This window comes from Ammospiza caudacuta, chromosome 1 (assembly GCF_027887145.1).
Source record: "Ammospiza caudacuta isolate bAmmCau1 chromosome 1, bAmmCau1.pri, whole genome shotgun sequence".
NCBI classification, from domain to species: Eukaryota; Metazoa; Chordata; class Aves; order Passeriformes; family Passerellidae; genus Ammospiza; species Ammospiza caudacuta.
Genome location: NC_080593.1, coordinates 66,756,915 through 66,772,234, shown reverse-complemented (window position 1 = coordinate 66,772,234; position 15,320 = coordinate 66,756,915). Strand labels below are relative to the sequence as shown.

Here is a 15,320-nt window from a genome sequence, read left to right as displayed (position 1 = left end):
TTGCACAAAAAAACCACACTGAACATTCATCGTGATTAGAAAATGCTCCATACCTTGGAGTGCAGTGGAGACATAAGAATAATTTTAAATGCAAATTAAATTGTGGGGGTAGCAAAGAGAACAGATAAAAGACAGTAAAACAAAGCCTTTCACTTTCCTCAAATTAGCAGGCTAATGTAGTATAAAAAAAAGCAGTTCTACTCAGATCTGTGCTAAGAGCTTTCATTTCATCATAATATAAAACAGCAGATCCGTCACCTTTCTCTATTCAGTACTCTTGATTTCGAGGTTGAAGTGAAAATTAGAAGCTGTTCTTTCTGGCTCACAGACTGGGTTGCATTTGCTTAGTCTTAATCCATGACAGTAGGATGGAAAGAGGTCAGTAACACCGGTAAGTACTTCTGCATCTGATTTTATTTATTTATTTTTAAAATCTTTCAGTGCTTTGGCTTTTTGTCAATGTGCATTTCCTAAAAAAAGCTACATTTGTATTTTGTAAAAGGCTGTATCTTAAGCAGAAATGCAACGATTCCTTGAGAATGCTTATATCAGATGTTAGAGCTCCTTCAAGAATGAATGAATTCCTTACAGTAGGAATTCTGTAATAGGAAAGATTTCTCAATGTTCTATATATTTCGTAGCATTACTGGAACATTTTGTATGTTGCTTTTTCTGTCTGCCTTGTCCAACAAGCAGTACCAGATAAGAAATTAATCTCTTCTCAAGATGTTATTTGCATTATATTCATAGCAAAACAATCTCATTACCCTTATGGTAAATGATGGAGTAAGCAGGTATTTTAGTTAGTGAAAGAAAACTATTAGATAAAACATAACATTATATTTAAATTTAATAATTATGAAACATTAAAATTATCTCAGAATCTGAGATGCAACAAGGAAGATCGACGTGTAAAACAAATTCTTAAGGAAACTTGATACAGATTTTTTTTTCCTTAGGAAAGTTTTTATCAAATCAAAACCAGGGGCTTAATTTTTTAGTACGAAGGGTGAGGGGGAGTGGGGGAGATGAACGTAGTGTCACCTCCTGTTGCTAAGTAACAACATCTCCTGGCCATTTTTATCTGATAAAGGAAGTCCAGTTGACGTTATGCATTATTCATCAGAGTTCCAATCAAACAATCAAAATTGTTTGCTTACACTGGGGACATTTAGTAAGATCAAAGAAACCCTCCTTGAAACTCCTGGAGCTTACACCACTGCCAGACAGCCCTTGATACTCTGCAGTAAGTATCATTTCTGGTTTGGGAGTGCTACAGTAAAGTGAATTGCTGTGGAACGTAAAAGTTTTCTCATCAGGACAGACTTCTGAATTTTAAAAGGACTGCATGTTGATTGATGAGAACTGAACCAAAGGGAAAAGGTAAAGGTTTGGAAGCCTAGTTTCCTGACTTTTCACAGCAAAATTGAAGGAATTACTTGAAGCAAGAATCAGACTCCCTGCCTCAAACCTTTTTGTTAGATTTGCACGGAAAAGGACTAGAGGTATTTTTGTCCGTCTGTCTTAAAATACATGTTGTTCAGAGTTGTTTGCATGCTTATGATTACATGCTATGGTGAACTGTGATGTGGGTGAGAGAACGGGGTTGTGTGTTTTCTGCAAATCCTGTTTTTTTATTGTGAGTTTTTAAAAGTATAATAAAATGCAGAAGGTAGTAATGAAGCTGGAGAAGGGTCACAGTATCTTTCCAGGAACTCTGCTGGGCTCAGGCAGACATAATTAGTGTATAGCTTGGAGAGTTGTAATCCAGGATCTCGGCAGATCTACGATTCGAAAGGATGCCAAAAATATAAACCTTAGCTACAAAACAGTGTTAGGAGAAGCCTACTATTTCTTAATGATTGCTCTTACCACATATTTTAAAACCGATGGTGGAATGTTCTGTTGCTACTTCTGGTCAGCAAGAGGAGAGAGGAGAGGCAAGGTTGGCTTCTGGTCCATTTAGGTGGAGTGAAATATCCAGAATATTGTGTCTTCCTTTCTAGTGCAGTGTTTTGGCATAAGTGGCAAGAATGCAATCTTTAATGTAGTCTGTTATAGTAGTGCCTACTTAGAGGCACTGGCTATGAATCTGGCTAAAGGAGGTCCTTGTCCTGAGCTTTTCTGATTTTCTTTTTAAGGGCAAATGTAACAGGCAGATGAATCCAAGTATGTGTCTTAAGAAATGGAGACTGTCTAGAATACAGGTGATTGCACTTGGAAGATACAAGGAATGTTGCTAAAACTGCAGTAGCACTTTTCTTTTTTTTCTTTAGACAAGGTTTTGAACCAAACATTCTAAAATAGAAAAGGATGCTTATGAAGTTCTATGAATAGTGACTTGAAAATACTTTGACCCTAATATGCCAGATGAAGTACTTTAGTGACTGCCTACACAGTACTTTCCACAAAGAAACCCACCAGCTTTTTTCTCTGACATCTCTGTAATCTTTTCCAGGAATCTGACTGATCATTCATACCGGAGTATTGTACACAAAGCACCTTCAAAATGGACTACTTTTTGGATGTTGAGTCTGCTCACAGACTGTTTTACAGTCAAGGAGCCCAAGGTAAGAAACTCTGGCAGTAACTCAGAAAATTATTAGTTTAACAGTACAGTTAAAATGTATGTGGCCAGATAGGGGCCAGTGACCAACATACATAAGTGTTGAGAGGGCACAGGGCCTTTAAAATGCATGGGCTTTAAAAGGGACTACAAGAAGAGTAATAGTGGGGTTGATCTGCCCTCTCAGAGGATAAGTAGGAGCTGTGAGAGCTCTTGCATGTGCTGCAGGAGCAAAAAGAGCTGCCAAGACACAAGTTCTGGTGTTGCAGAACATAAATGGACATGACAGAGGAGACAGCAATGGCCTGCAGCTTGCTGAGTAAGCCTGTAGTGTCCTTTCTTCTTTCCTTCCTTCTCTTTCTTCTCAGCGATCATAAGGTGATGTTACTCAGGAAAAACTGGTTTGGGAAGGCCCTGAGGCAGTCCCCCACCCGGTTTGCACAGAGCAGCTCTCACTGGTCTTCATCGTCCCCTGTGAAATGCTGGCCCCCACAGAGCAGCAGCAGGGTGAGAGGGGAAGGGTAACCAAGATCCACTGCTTTAATGTAGTTGAGACTTGTTCACAACATAGATGATATTTTTGGTAAAGTCAGTTCACATTTTTCTCACCAGCTCTATATTTGGAGAAAACTTGCAATTTCAGAGAGAAGGGTTTTTTCACCTTAAACTTTAAACATCATATTAAATTCCAGAAAATTGTAAGAGCCAAGTAGCTCTATCAGCCATTTTTGTTTCTATATACTGCCTGTTTTTTGAAAATGGGATCAATTTTTCTTCCACTATTAATTTCATTAGTTGCTAATCAAATGCAAAGTGTCAACAACAGAGTTTGGACTTCCCTCTGGAGGCTATTCTCCCAGAGCAAGATGTAATCCACTCACAGGATGCCACCATCCCAGGATAATGAGGAGCAGTACCACCTCTGACCTCTGGCTCAGCCAAGGTGCTGCTGCCTAACACACGCTGTGTTGCTTAGCTGCTGTCTCAGTTGTTGTGATACAATTTAATCTGTACCAGTTGTAGAAAGCCTTTCTTGTCACAACACAGCTTCCTGCATTGAACAAGAGAAGCAATACTAAGGACCTCAAAATCAGGGAAAAACCACTGAGGGCAATGAGTGATTTTGATGGGGTTTTTTTTCTCCATCTCTAAAATACAACAAACACCTGGGTGTTGCTAAGAAGTAATTTTGAAATATGTTATTCAAACCTCTGAGCAGAGAGGTTGGACTAGATGACCTCCAGTTCCAACCATAACAATTTTGTGATATCTCTATGGGAACAAACCATTTCTATTCCATAGAAACTAAAATTCAGGAATATACATCTCACTGCTTTACAAACTATAGCAAATTATCAACAGCATCCCAATGCCCTGCACTGCAACATACAGAGGCAACTGTGGAAGAAAGAATATGTCATCATGCAATGAAAGTCTATTACACTCATGTGCACAGGGTGACTCGAAAGGGTTGTGCAGGTCAACTTCACTACAACTATATCCAAGCAAGCAAGATTGAAAAAACATTATTATCTTACCCATACTTGGAGAAATTATATTGTTAGCAGATATAGAAATGCTTGTACTGATCAGTTATTAAATCCAAAACAAGGAAAAAAAAAATATTACACAGAATTGTATTCCTTGATACAAATGTCATCAGCAGGGGGCTGACCTCTAGATCTGTCATGTAGACTTTTATCCCTTGGCCAAAACAAGTAGGAGCTGGCACTGAGACTTGGAGATTTCTTTTTTCCCTGCTTGGGAATGTTTTATGAAAGTTACCAATTACATTCTTCCCCTGTCCACCAGTGTCCCACACTCTACCTCCCTCCACAACTAGAAACATTGACAGAAAAGCCATGCTGCACTTAGGCTCTGTCCCCTTCCACTTTTTGCCTTTCTCATTGCTCTTTTTACTGCATTTCTCGCAGCTCCTGCCCTTTGCATCTCTTACCTCTACATGCTTGAGGTGAGGCCTCTTCCCCAAACTCTAGTAACCTCCCCTCTTTTCCTATTTCTGTGCTTGAGGTCAGCTGCTCTCCAACAAGCTGAGTGCCAGCAGGGAAATTGCTCAGAGCATGGAAGAGACAATGCTTCTGCTTTACATTCCCAAATGCTGCAACACAGCAGCCCCCTGGCAACAGGAGAGGTGCTTGAGGGGAAGAACAGATGAACAATTGCAGTGGCAATAGGATGTGAGATGAAATGTGGCCTGTGCAGAGAGAAGTTTCAGGAGGCTTTTGCTGAGCCTCTCTGAGGTGCCACAGACTGCTTCAGCAGGCTGAAGAATAAGCCTCTGGAAGAATTATGATCATCAAGCTTTTCTGCAGTAAATGCCTTTATGACTACCTTTAGCCCCAAACTTCTAAATAACCCCTTCCTCTCAGCTGCTTTACCCCCAGTACAGAACAAGCAACTCAAACCTATTGAGTGTGTATTCATGCTGCCTATACAGCTCTGCTAACTCCTGTTGCCCTTGTACCTTATGCCAAATTTTAAAGCTGTCTTCCAAAAAACAAGCCCTTTCATATGAGGTAATGGCATGATATCTCCAAACATGGGCAAAATCATCATATTTCTTTCCTTCTCCACCTTCTGAGAAACAGGCTAACTGCATTAAGCTTTAACTTTCTGAAACCGCCCCCAAAACACACTGAATGTGAGGCACTCATCCGCAATAAATAGCATAGCTCAAGTAGCTAGTATGGAACTGAATAAAAGGTCTGCAAGAAAGCATTGCCAACAGATCTGCCTAATGGGATTGCAAGTAACTATTTGATGTTGGTATAATAGCATGACGCTATTAGCAAATCACACTATCAAACAGTATGTGTATATGCATTAAAACTGCAATAAGAACTGAGTGAAAGAAGACTACAGTATTCTGCCATTTAATTAGAAACAACATCAGAAAACAGTATATGTGTTATTAGTAGTGTAGTTATATTGTTAGTTATTGCATTACAAAGTGCTCTGTTTACACAATGTAGAATGGGGGTTTATGACCCACTCAACTCTTTTATGAGATTTGAAGGTCTCTGCCCTTTAGTACTCCAGATGAAGAAAAAAGTATTTCCACTGTTTTGACATTAATGACATGACAATGTTACAAATGGCAGCTGTAAAGCACTCATTCTCATTTCTAGTCATTCCTTGTGGGTGGAAGAGAAGGGAAGGAACTCAAAGAGCTATGATGTCATTGACAACTGATGACATAAAATTCTACCTGGCCTGGGGTGTTATGTAGTTGAATGTGTGATACTCTGACCTCAACAAATAGACTGAGACAGGGTTTTATCCTCCAGCAACTAACCCACCAGTTCTCTGCACCTTACTGCCTGCACTAACACCCACACCTTGTCCCTGCTCCTGCAGAAAGATGCAAACTGCCTTTGCTGTTTTAGGGTAGGAGGAGAGAGGTGTTACTTTATGAGCTGCCACCTCTCCCATCCTCTTCTCTGCAGGAGCAGCCATCACCTCACTTCCATGTGCTGAGCACAGAGCAGAGAAATGCTTGCCCGTTCAGGCTGTTCTGCTGTTCAAACAGCTGTTCCCTGTTTCCTTCAAGGAAAGTGAAGCAGGAAGGATGGAAAAGTCACAAAAGCTGGATCTGCCAGTAGGATTAGCTAGATTTAGAAAACTTGGTAAATGAAGCCAGCTGGCTGTAGTCTTCAAACACAAGCCAGAAATATCCTAAGCTCTACAGCCCTCCTGACTGTCTCTTCTGTACTGTATGTTGGAAGCTAGGAGCTGGTGGGATGTCCTTGCCAAGTGCGTAATGCCTGGTGACGCATCTGCAAATCAGAAACAGGAAAGAAAGGACTGTGATCCTTTGGATCCAGCCTCTTGCCCTTGGAAAGCCTGAATCTGAAATCTAAGCATGAAGCTGGACTTTCATTTTCAAAAAAGCCTTCTCCTTCTGAAGCGTCTGGATGGTACTGGTTATTCTTGGCTGCAAATGTATTCTAAATGCAAATCTATCATGGCTTTCAGCTGCAAGGGCTGAAAGTATGTAATGTGGCCTGGAATAGGATTTAGTTCACTTATCCCTTAGGTGGCCTCAGTGATGATGTTTCTACCTAAGCGTTCTAACTAGCTTAGCATGTCTCAGAAAAAATGTCATTTTAAAAGCAGGGTTCACCTAATCTTAGATATCTTCCTTGGATTAATGTAAGTCTTGCCTCTATACTGATTATGAAAGCCTAGACAGTGAAATTGAGTGAAAGATGCCTGTGCTAATGGCATTTGTTTGCATAGAGGAATGGCAAGATAGAATCTAATTCAGAAAAGAGAGTAACTTTCCCAAAAATGGGTAAAGCTGTAATCCAAAGCTGTAAATGTGAAGATTTCATCTTGGCTGTAGCCTGGTTTGGAGAGGCATCATTGATCTTGAAGTTCTATATAAAAATTATGCTTTTGGGCATGAAAAGAAAGACTTCACATTTGACAGAGCTGAGCAGGCAGGCACTGAGAAGCAGCAGAAGTGAGAAGCTCTGTAAGGGAAAATAAACCCAGAGTCACCAAAATAGGCAGAGGCAGCAGCCTCACCTATGAGAGGTAAAGCACAGCAGCACACAAGCCATGCAGGTCTGGTGACAGTCACCAGGTTTAGTCAGGAGTCCAGACCATCAGACAAGTCCATGGATGATGAGGCAGGCATGAGACTAAGCAGGACGTGAAGTCAGCAGTCTGGATGTGGATCAGTGAGGAATGTAGCCAGGCACAGGCATAGTTGAAGCCTTGCTCAGCAAATGGGCAGTGGCCACAGTGTAAGTGTAACTCCAAAATCAGGGAGAAAGCAGATTTTGAGGCTACTTGCTTCTCTTTCAAGAAGCTCCAAAGCTGGTCAGGGCCTTTTAAAACATTCTCTCCAACATCTGTATCATGTCAAAGAGCCTGCCTTGAGCCACAGCCAACTAAACTCTGTGCAAAGAGTGCACACAGAGCTGTTGGTACCTGGCTTTCACCTAGGCTCCATCACCTTGGATTAAGAACTGAGGAACCCCTCCCACCCTCCCTCCCTCCCATTGTACACCAGGGGAGCTGAGCACCTGGATGAACTCTAAGAGAGAAGAATAATTCCTGCCCAGTACATTGCAAGAGAAGGCTTTAGGTACTGCCATAAAAGGGGATTTGCCCATCACAGACAGCACGTGGCACTTTTCTGCAGGCATGATCTGATGGAATGGGGCCCAAGACTCACCCTCTCTTAGTGCCTCTAGCAACAGCATGCCAGTCTGACAGCATGGGCTGACAGTGCAGTGTCAGGGTGCCACTCTGGGATGCAGGCATCCACCTTTGCACCACAGTGCAACTCTCAGGTCCCTGCTGGGAGTTTGGGTTCAGCTCTCACATGACTTCTGACTCAATAAAATACTTCCTAATTTCCTGTGAGAGAGCTGTGCATCCATTTATATCCTATAACCTTGTACCTTATATCCTTTCATACCAGCAGGGCACACCAACTTAAAATTAACTATTTAATTAAAATTAAAATTAACTATGTTAATTATTTTGAAGATTCTGCTACATTCCTTGAAGTTGCTAGCTAGGCCATTTGGTAAGATACACTTCACATATTTAATTTAATTGAACAAAACCCTCTTGCAGGTTTATCTTAAGCTATCCATTGTACCTATAATTAAGTTACAGACAGACTTATATTAGGTATGCTTTTATTGGTTGCAACATTCATGTAATTTACTTGGTTAATTCACATTTATCAGGAGCATGAATGAATAAAAAATGGAAAGTAAAAAAAATATAGAAATAAAAATATAGTACATACTGCCAGGGGTAACAAGTTTGTAAAGACATATAGGCCATGATTGCTCAAAAGATTTCAGGAAATCATTCTTCTTGATAATGTTTAATAAAGTACTCTCAGGTATAGTTTTAATTCCACATTTTTCTGTTACTCTATGTTTCCACAATATTTATTTCACTGTGCTTCATTTTTTGCTCATTTATTTTAATTCAGTCAGTGCTGATTCATTCTAGATGTTTGATTTAATCACTGCTGACTCTTCATTGCTACTTTCCTTCTGCTTTTGCATATTAAATTGGGTCCAGTGTTTTATAAAAACATATTGCTGCAGAATCCTCAGATCCTAATCCAGAATGATTCCACTCTGGATGTCCCTCTATCCACCAAAATGTGTGATTAATCCATCCAATATGTTAACATATTTTCAAAATTACAATAGCTTCCAGGTCTCTTTTATCTATCACTAGTGATATCACTAGTTCTTAGACTGACATCAATATCAGAAGAATTAGTAACATCAAATGTGCATTCTTAATAAAATGTCCCTACCTTTAAATAATATTAGGAAACCGATCAACATCAACCTTTTCCTCATCCTTTTCAGAATCCTTTTCCTACTTTCTATTCTGGCATATCCCCATTATTGAGAATTTCAGAACAACCTATGCCTTTGGACATAGAGAAATAAGCAAGCTTCAACTAAAATGTACAAAAAATGCTAGTTAGGTGTATTGTGCACACTTTTTAACCAAATTCCACAAACCAGCAGAACGAACGTGCACATAAATGTGGATATCCTTTCACATGGGTACAGTTGTTTGCAACCCTTGGGCCTGTGGTTGAATATGATGTGTCCATGTACTTTGCTTCAGATTACTGAAGTCCATCAAGACAGGTTTCAACAGCTTTGCTTTAGAGACATGGAGCAATCCATATGCATGTGCTTCTGTGTTTATGTGGGAGACACAAGCCTATAAATCTTTCTTCATAAATGACAAATTATGTCCTCTCCACATGTTCCACTCTCTGCCTCTCCTGCAACTCATACTCCATTTCCCAAATCTAATCCTCCAAATGTTGTCCTTTCACCTTCTTTTAAATGCAACTGATAAAGTGAAGTGGCATTAAACCAGACCAAAAGATTTTTTTTTTCCTGATAAACATTCAATTGAACCCATTGCCTGGTTTGTCTTTAAGGAAGAATATTCACAGCCTAATAATGTTTCTTTAGCACAAAAGGAGTATCATGTGCTAGATGAATCAAAATGTACCCGAACTCATCTTTTTAAAGCTTCCATTTAGCCAAAAATATATTTCTGCATGCATTATCCACAGGCAGATATTTTATGTCATGGTGAGCCCTCTCCACAGAAGCATGAAGGAGAACTGAGTAAGATCCCATATGTTCCTCTAGCGGAAAAAAGTAGCAAGGAAGAAGAATCATATTCAATCAGCAATAGTAGGATTGCAATTAAAATATTTTTATAGGGATTTTACAAAGTGGTTAAAAATTTGGCCTGAGAAACAAGGTTTTCCTCAGAAAAGCCTTTGAGATTTCTGATGTAAACCAGCATCCCCCTTGTGGCTCTTTCAGTGTTATTTGAAGTTGCTTTGATTCTATGCATCAGGAACACAGCCTTTCTACATCTAGACATCTGCAAGAAACATTTCAGCACTTCACTTGTACTAAGATAAAAATCATCGTATTTCAAAGATTTGCCATTTTGAGGTCAAAATGTACTCTGCAAATTAGGGTTTCTAGGTGAAGACCCTATTGAGTCAAAAATGACCACGGTACTTGTGTCACCAATGAGTTATTTTAGTAAAGGCTGATTGGTAAAAGTGGGGGGAAAATCTAAATGAGTATTACATGTTTTCTCCAATTAATTTTTAGGAAGATGCTATTTCACCTCTGAAATTTTTCCAATTTTTTTTTCTAAGTAACACAACTCTTAAAAAAATCAAAACTATAACTCTTCAAAACAAAGGTAGTTCTTGGCAAACAAAAATTACTACTAACATTTTTATTAAAATATGTGGAAAAGTATCTTAAAGGAAAAAATGGAAGGTGTAATCACCCTTCATATTTTCAGTAATTTTAAGGAGTATTTAAAAATTGTGACCAGCTATAGATCTAACTAAACATATTGAAATTATATGTTAAAAATGCCTCTGAACTTGTAATACAAAAATTTATATATTTTACTTTCCCTTCTCCCAAAGACATACTTGTGTTGCATTTTAAGGTATTTTTCTCTTCATAAGCAACTTTTTCCCTTTCTAAAAAATACCAGACTAGACATTGCCGCAATGAGCCAATTGGAGTGTAAGCCTATGAGGAACAATGAAAATAGAATTAAAGAATTTAACAAAATTACTTATTTCCCTTCCTCATGCTGTTACAGTGGCTCCTTAAATTGAGCTTTTAGACACTGGTCTTATATCTATTTGCAGAGTAAGCAGGTCCCTTAATGTGTACTGTAATGTCATTCCATTGCTCCAAGACCTTCAAGAGGATACCTCCTAATTTTCCTGGAAAACTATCTCCTAAACGTATGTTCCAGAGACTGAGCTGGTTCATGGAGAGCAGCTGAAGCTAGAGATACTGGTGGGTTATCTGTGATGGACCCAAGAGTCACATGGGCATACATTGACAGCTTTACTAAAAAATGTATGGCGAGTCATTCTTGAAATAAAGACTGCTGTGGATTAGGAAAAGAATGTGTACAGTTATATTCATGGCAGGCATAAACATTCACTGTCACTCTGTGGATACCAGAATGTCATCAGCTATACTTTTCAGTTCTAGAATTGATCTTAGGTTTTTATTGCAAAATGTTTTAATACTTATTAGCCTACTCTGAAATGTTTTCAATGTTTACTTAAAATTTCCAGTCATTCTTGAAAACTCCTTTTGGTAATATACACAAAGGGTAGATAATGATGGTTGTCAAAGTAATACATAATGATTACTCCAAGAAACATTTTCTAGCATCCACCTACTTGCAGTCAAAATGAATATGAATACAAGCCAGATCCCAATATTTTGACCCAAAAGGTAAAAATTATTTATAAACAATTATATAGAAAAGCTTACTCTTATTCTTTGTTTACTAAAAATGTATATGTATTTTGGTGTTGGGGTTTTTTTCAGATATATTTCTGTGCTGTGATCGAGCTGAAATTCATGGGTGTTCTTTCACTGACTTCAACTACAGCTAGGTCATGCCAGTTTTAAAAGACAAATCTTTTACATGGTTGTTTTATGAGATGACTTTTACAATAATAACTTCCTGTATAGATAAATCTTCCTTAAGTGTAAATTTGAAGATGCAGTACACAAAATTTTCCATAGCAGAAATTTTCCATTCTCTTTTATCTTCATTACTATTCCCTATTACAAGGGAGGAATGGTTTACAGCCTACTTGCAATGTTTACTTTAGCTTAATCTAAATAGTTGACCCCATTAAATCAATTTCAACTCCTGCCCTTTGCTTTTACTTCAAATTCAAATGCTAGGTTAGAAATGAGCAACGTCCCCCCACCCAGAAAAAATCTATTTAAAAACAGAAAATAAGTAAGTTAGACCAGAAATATCCTCTACCTCCAGCAGCACAGATTTACTTGTTTAGTAAACTACATAATACACCAGATTGAAAAATAGAGCATGACAGCTTTTGTTAACTCATACTAATTATATGCTATCATACCTAACACCTTAGTCAGATCTTAGGCATCAGAAAGCTACTGATTGACAAGTCTCATTTGAAACTCTAAAAAACTTTTAAAATAAAGAATCATAGTTAGTAGGTTGCAGAATATGCTCTTAGTCACTATCAGTCATGTTCTCTACTCCCAGAGGGAGAATACAGTTCATTGTTAGTTATTTGAAGTGTGATGCTCTACAAAAGCCCTGAGATAAAGTCTCTTATGCTAAATAATGTCTCAACAGCAAGAAACATTTAGGGTTTAGGCTCCTAGGCTCTTACAGGGTCCCACATGGTAGTTAATGTTTATAGGCCCACATTGTGGGTAAGGATGGGCTTTCAAGCAGAAATTCTCTTTCCAAGTGGAGGAGAAAGTACTTGTGGATGGTCCTCATTATTTCAATGATCAGCCACATCCCAACTAGCATTTGTGATAATCTTTATCTACTCAGATACAGAGAGTTTAGTTGGATATATTTAACGAGGCTCTTCTCTTTGTGATTTGTAATTTATAGGCTCAGTGCCCAAAGCAATCAACAGCCACTCATAATTACATTTCACATATAAAACACCTACATTTAAGGGACATTATCAAAGCTATAAGGTCCAGAGCTAAATACCTAGGCAATGCCCAAATGAAGGTTGCCTCTTCAACATTAATTGTCTCCTTATATATATGGATTATAGTAGGGCTTCTAATTGCATGATGACAGCAATTTTTTACTATCCTACCATTTGCTTCATCAGTGCATGGAGTGGGCAGTGCTCACTTAATGAGCCAGTATTAAATATTTTGCTTTCTCCTCCTTGAATGCATGGCCCCAAGCCATTTAAATCCTGCTCAGAAGATACTTTCCTCCTGGGTTTTTCATTGGTGCTTCACTAAAGTATATGAATACTTTACAATATTAATGGAATTATATGTTCACAAAATCCCTACTGAATGAAAATTATGTTTCTCCCTGCTCCACAACTAAGAAATTAAGGCATAAAGTGATCAAGAGCAAAAAAAAAGTAGCTGTTAATTTTAAACGCTCAAGAGGAGACAACAAGAAACTGAGTTTTGGAATAGTTTGCATCTTGTCAAGAATAATAATCATATCATGTGTTCCACTGATATCTGGAAATATCAGCTTCCATTGATATCTGCAGATTAATTGACCACTTAAATATTTCCACTCCTCAGGTATCACAGCCTCAAAAACTGCATTCAGGAAAAGAGAGACTGCAGCTATTGAGCTATTGAGAAGTTGAGAAAAGGATTGTTTTAGTGGTGTAACTAGGAACTTAGAACAAGCAATCTGTGGCAACAACAGATCTGTAATCTGTGTCTTTGGGACACAAAAGAAAGCAATCTTTTCTTGGTATAATTCAGTCCAGCCCTTAAATTCTGTATCATGTAGAATATAAGGCAAGGACCTCACAGCAAACAGCCTGTTCTACTACCTGCTACAGATCATCTCTTCTATTGAGTGATTTTCTTTCTCTTTTCTTTTCTAGTCTTTTTTATTATGATTATTCTTTTTCTACCTCCTTCTTCCCCTTTCTATTTCTCTCTGCTATTCTCATCCTCATTTATTTCTTCTTACCAGCTCGTCGGGCAACTCTTCTCACTGTGCCCACTCTGGTGACAGCAACTTCTGAGGATGACATAGACCGGAGACCCATCAGAAGGCTCCGGTCTAAGAGTGACACCCCTTACTTGGAAGAAGCTCGGATCTGCTTCAACCTTGATAATGGTAAGACCACAGCTTCCCTAAACAGCATATGATGTTAATTAAAGACTACTTCTTGAGATGCAGATGGACCAGATGGTACCTCCTCGTTCACAAGCGATGTAGTGGTTCACCAGACATCCAAAGATGCCAAGGCTGTCTAACTACAAGCACCTGCATATGTATGAACAGGAATAATTTTCAAAATTCTCCTGCAAGTGCTAACTAAAACTTTTTTTTTCTGTTTTAGCCAGGGTGAGCTAGTGAGATCACACCAAAATAGAATTGATTTGCAAACAAAATATATCTTAACCATTCCAGGCAGAGAAACATGAAAGTTCTTGAGAACATTTATGGAGGGATTACAGCTAACAGCAGACTTGAGCTAAACCCAATGTTACAGCCAATGCAGCACAACCCAAAACTTCAATAGTACTAATTGGCAAACATGGAACAGAAAATTCTTGACTCTGCAGGAATGAATAAGAGAACTGTCCTTCAAAATTCAGACTAACTAGTGTTATTATCACTGCCTTCAGAATTTGTGAGATCCAACATTCCTTCCTTGGTCTTTCTTTCTCATTGAAGCTGACCAATACAAAAGATATTGGAAGTACTGACAGTTTAGTGACTTCAAGCAGAGTGGGTTTTGGCATTTTTTCTAAAAAGCCCTGAATTAAATTACATGAGCTAGTACACTCTTATGCACATATTTTAACTGTCTAGCTTATACTTTACTTTTAGTAAAGTAGTACTTTTGTGCTACCCACTTATTTTTAATAGCATTTTTTGATTATTTATATTACACTAACCAACCGAAATTGGAGCCCTAATGTGGCAGGCAGGGTAAGAATGTCTACATAAAGAGCTGATTACTAAACAGAGAAACAGAGATTCCACAAAACACCAAGTCCAGTTTGCAGCAGAAGTAGGGAGTCCCTGGTTTTTGCAGAGGGTCACATTTTTCTCAAAGACCTGCCGAAGCCCTTAGGAAGGCGAGCCCCGGGCTTTGAGGCTGGTCAGTTTCAAACGTTGAGTGCAAGCTCCTCAGTCCCCCTGGCATTTAAACTGCCAAGGTGTGGCACGCCATCCCGCTTTACGCCATGGGTTTGCCCATGGAGCAAGGGTAAGGAGGTGAAGGCATGCACCGTTAGACATCCCACCAAGTCCCAATGAAGCGGTGCTGTGAGTTCCGGAGGCCCTGGGCTAGAAGTGAGCATTCGGGGCTCCGGGCTTGCTGCGGGGTGGCACCTCTGCCGGCCAGGCCCATCGGCGGCGTTCGGCACCTCAGCCGGGACCTCCCCTGGGGGCGGGAAAGGCGCTCGGCCGGACCGTGCCCGGGGCGGGGGCCGGCAGCGCCGGGGCCGGGGACAGCGCTCCGTGCCCCGCAGCGGAGGCGGGCGGGACTCGGCAGGGGCAGCGGGCAGGGCCGCCGCGGCCGCTCCCGTCCGCAGATCCTTGACGGGTTTTCCCTGTCTCTCCCCCTCCCTCCCTGCGCTCTTTTCTCCCTTTCCCTCTCTCCTTCCCCGTCCTCCCCTCCCCCTCCCGCGCCTCTCTCCCT

General features: G+C 39.7%; 1 protein-coding gene across 5 annotated transcripts in view; it reads left to right on the top strand.

Moving 5' to 3' along the window:
* Positions 1-349: 349 nt before the first annotated feature.
* The window catches only part of PHACTR1 (phosphatase and actin regulator 1), a 298,201-nt gene continuing 283,230 nt past the window's right edge, over positions 350-15,320 (top strand). For 2 of the 5 annotated variants that reach the window (XM_058802626.1, XM_058802660.1), the window contains exons 1-3: positions 1,163-1,246; positions 2,459-2,570; positions 13,637-13,783. In XM_058802626.1, coding sequence (XP_058658609.1) covers positions 2,510-2,570; positions 13,637-13,783 — 208 coding nt within the window. In that variant the 5' untranslated portion in view covers positions 1,163-1,246; positions 2,459-2,509. Of the gene's footprint in view, positions 392-1,162; positions 1,247-1,282; positions 1,506-2,458; positions 2,571-13,636; positions 13,784-15,320 lie in introns of those variants that run through there. The other 3 variants (XM_058802642.1, XM_058802618.1, XM_058802634.1) reach the window with 2 other exon arrangements.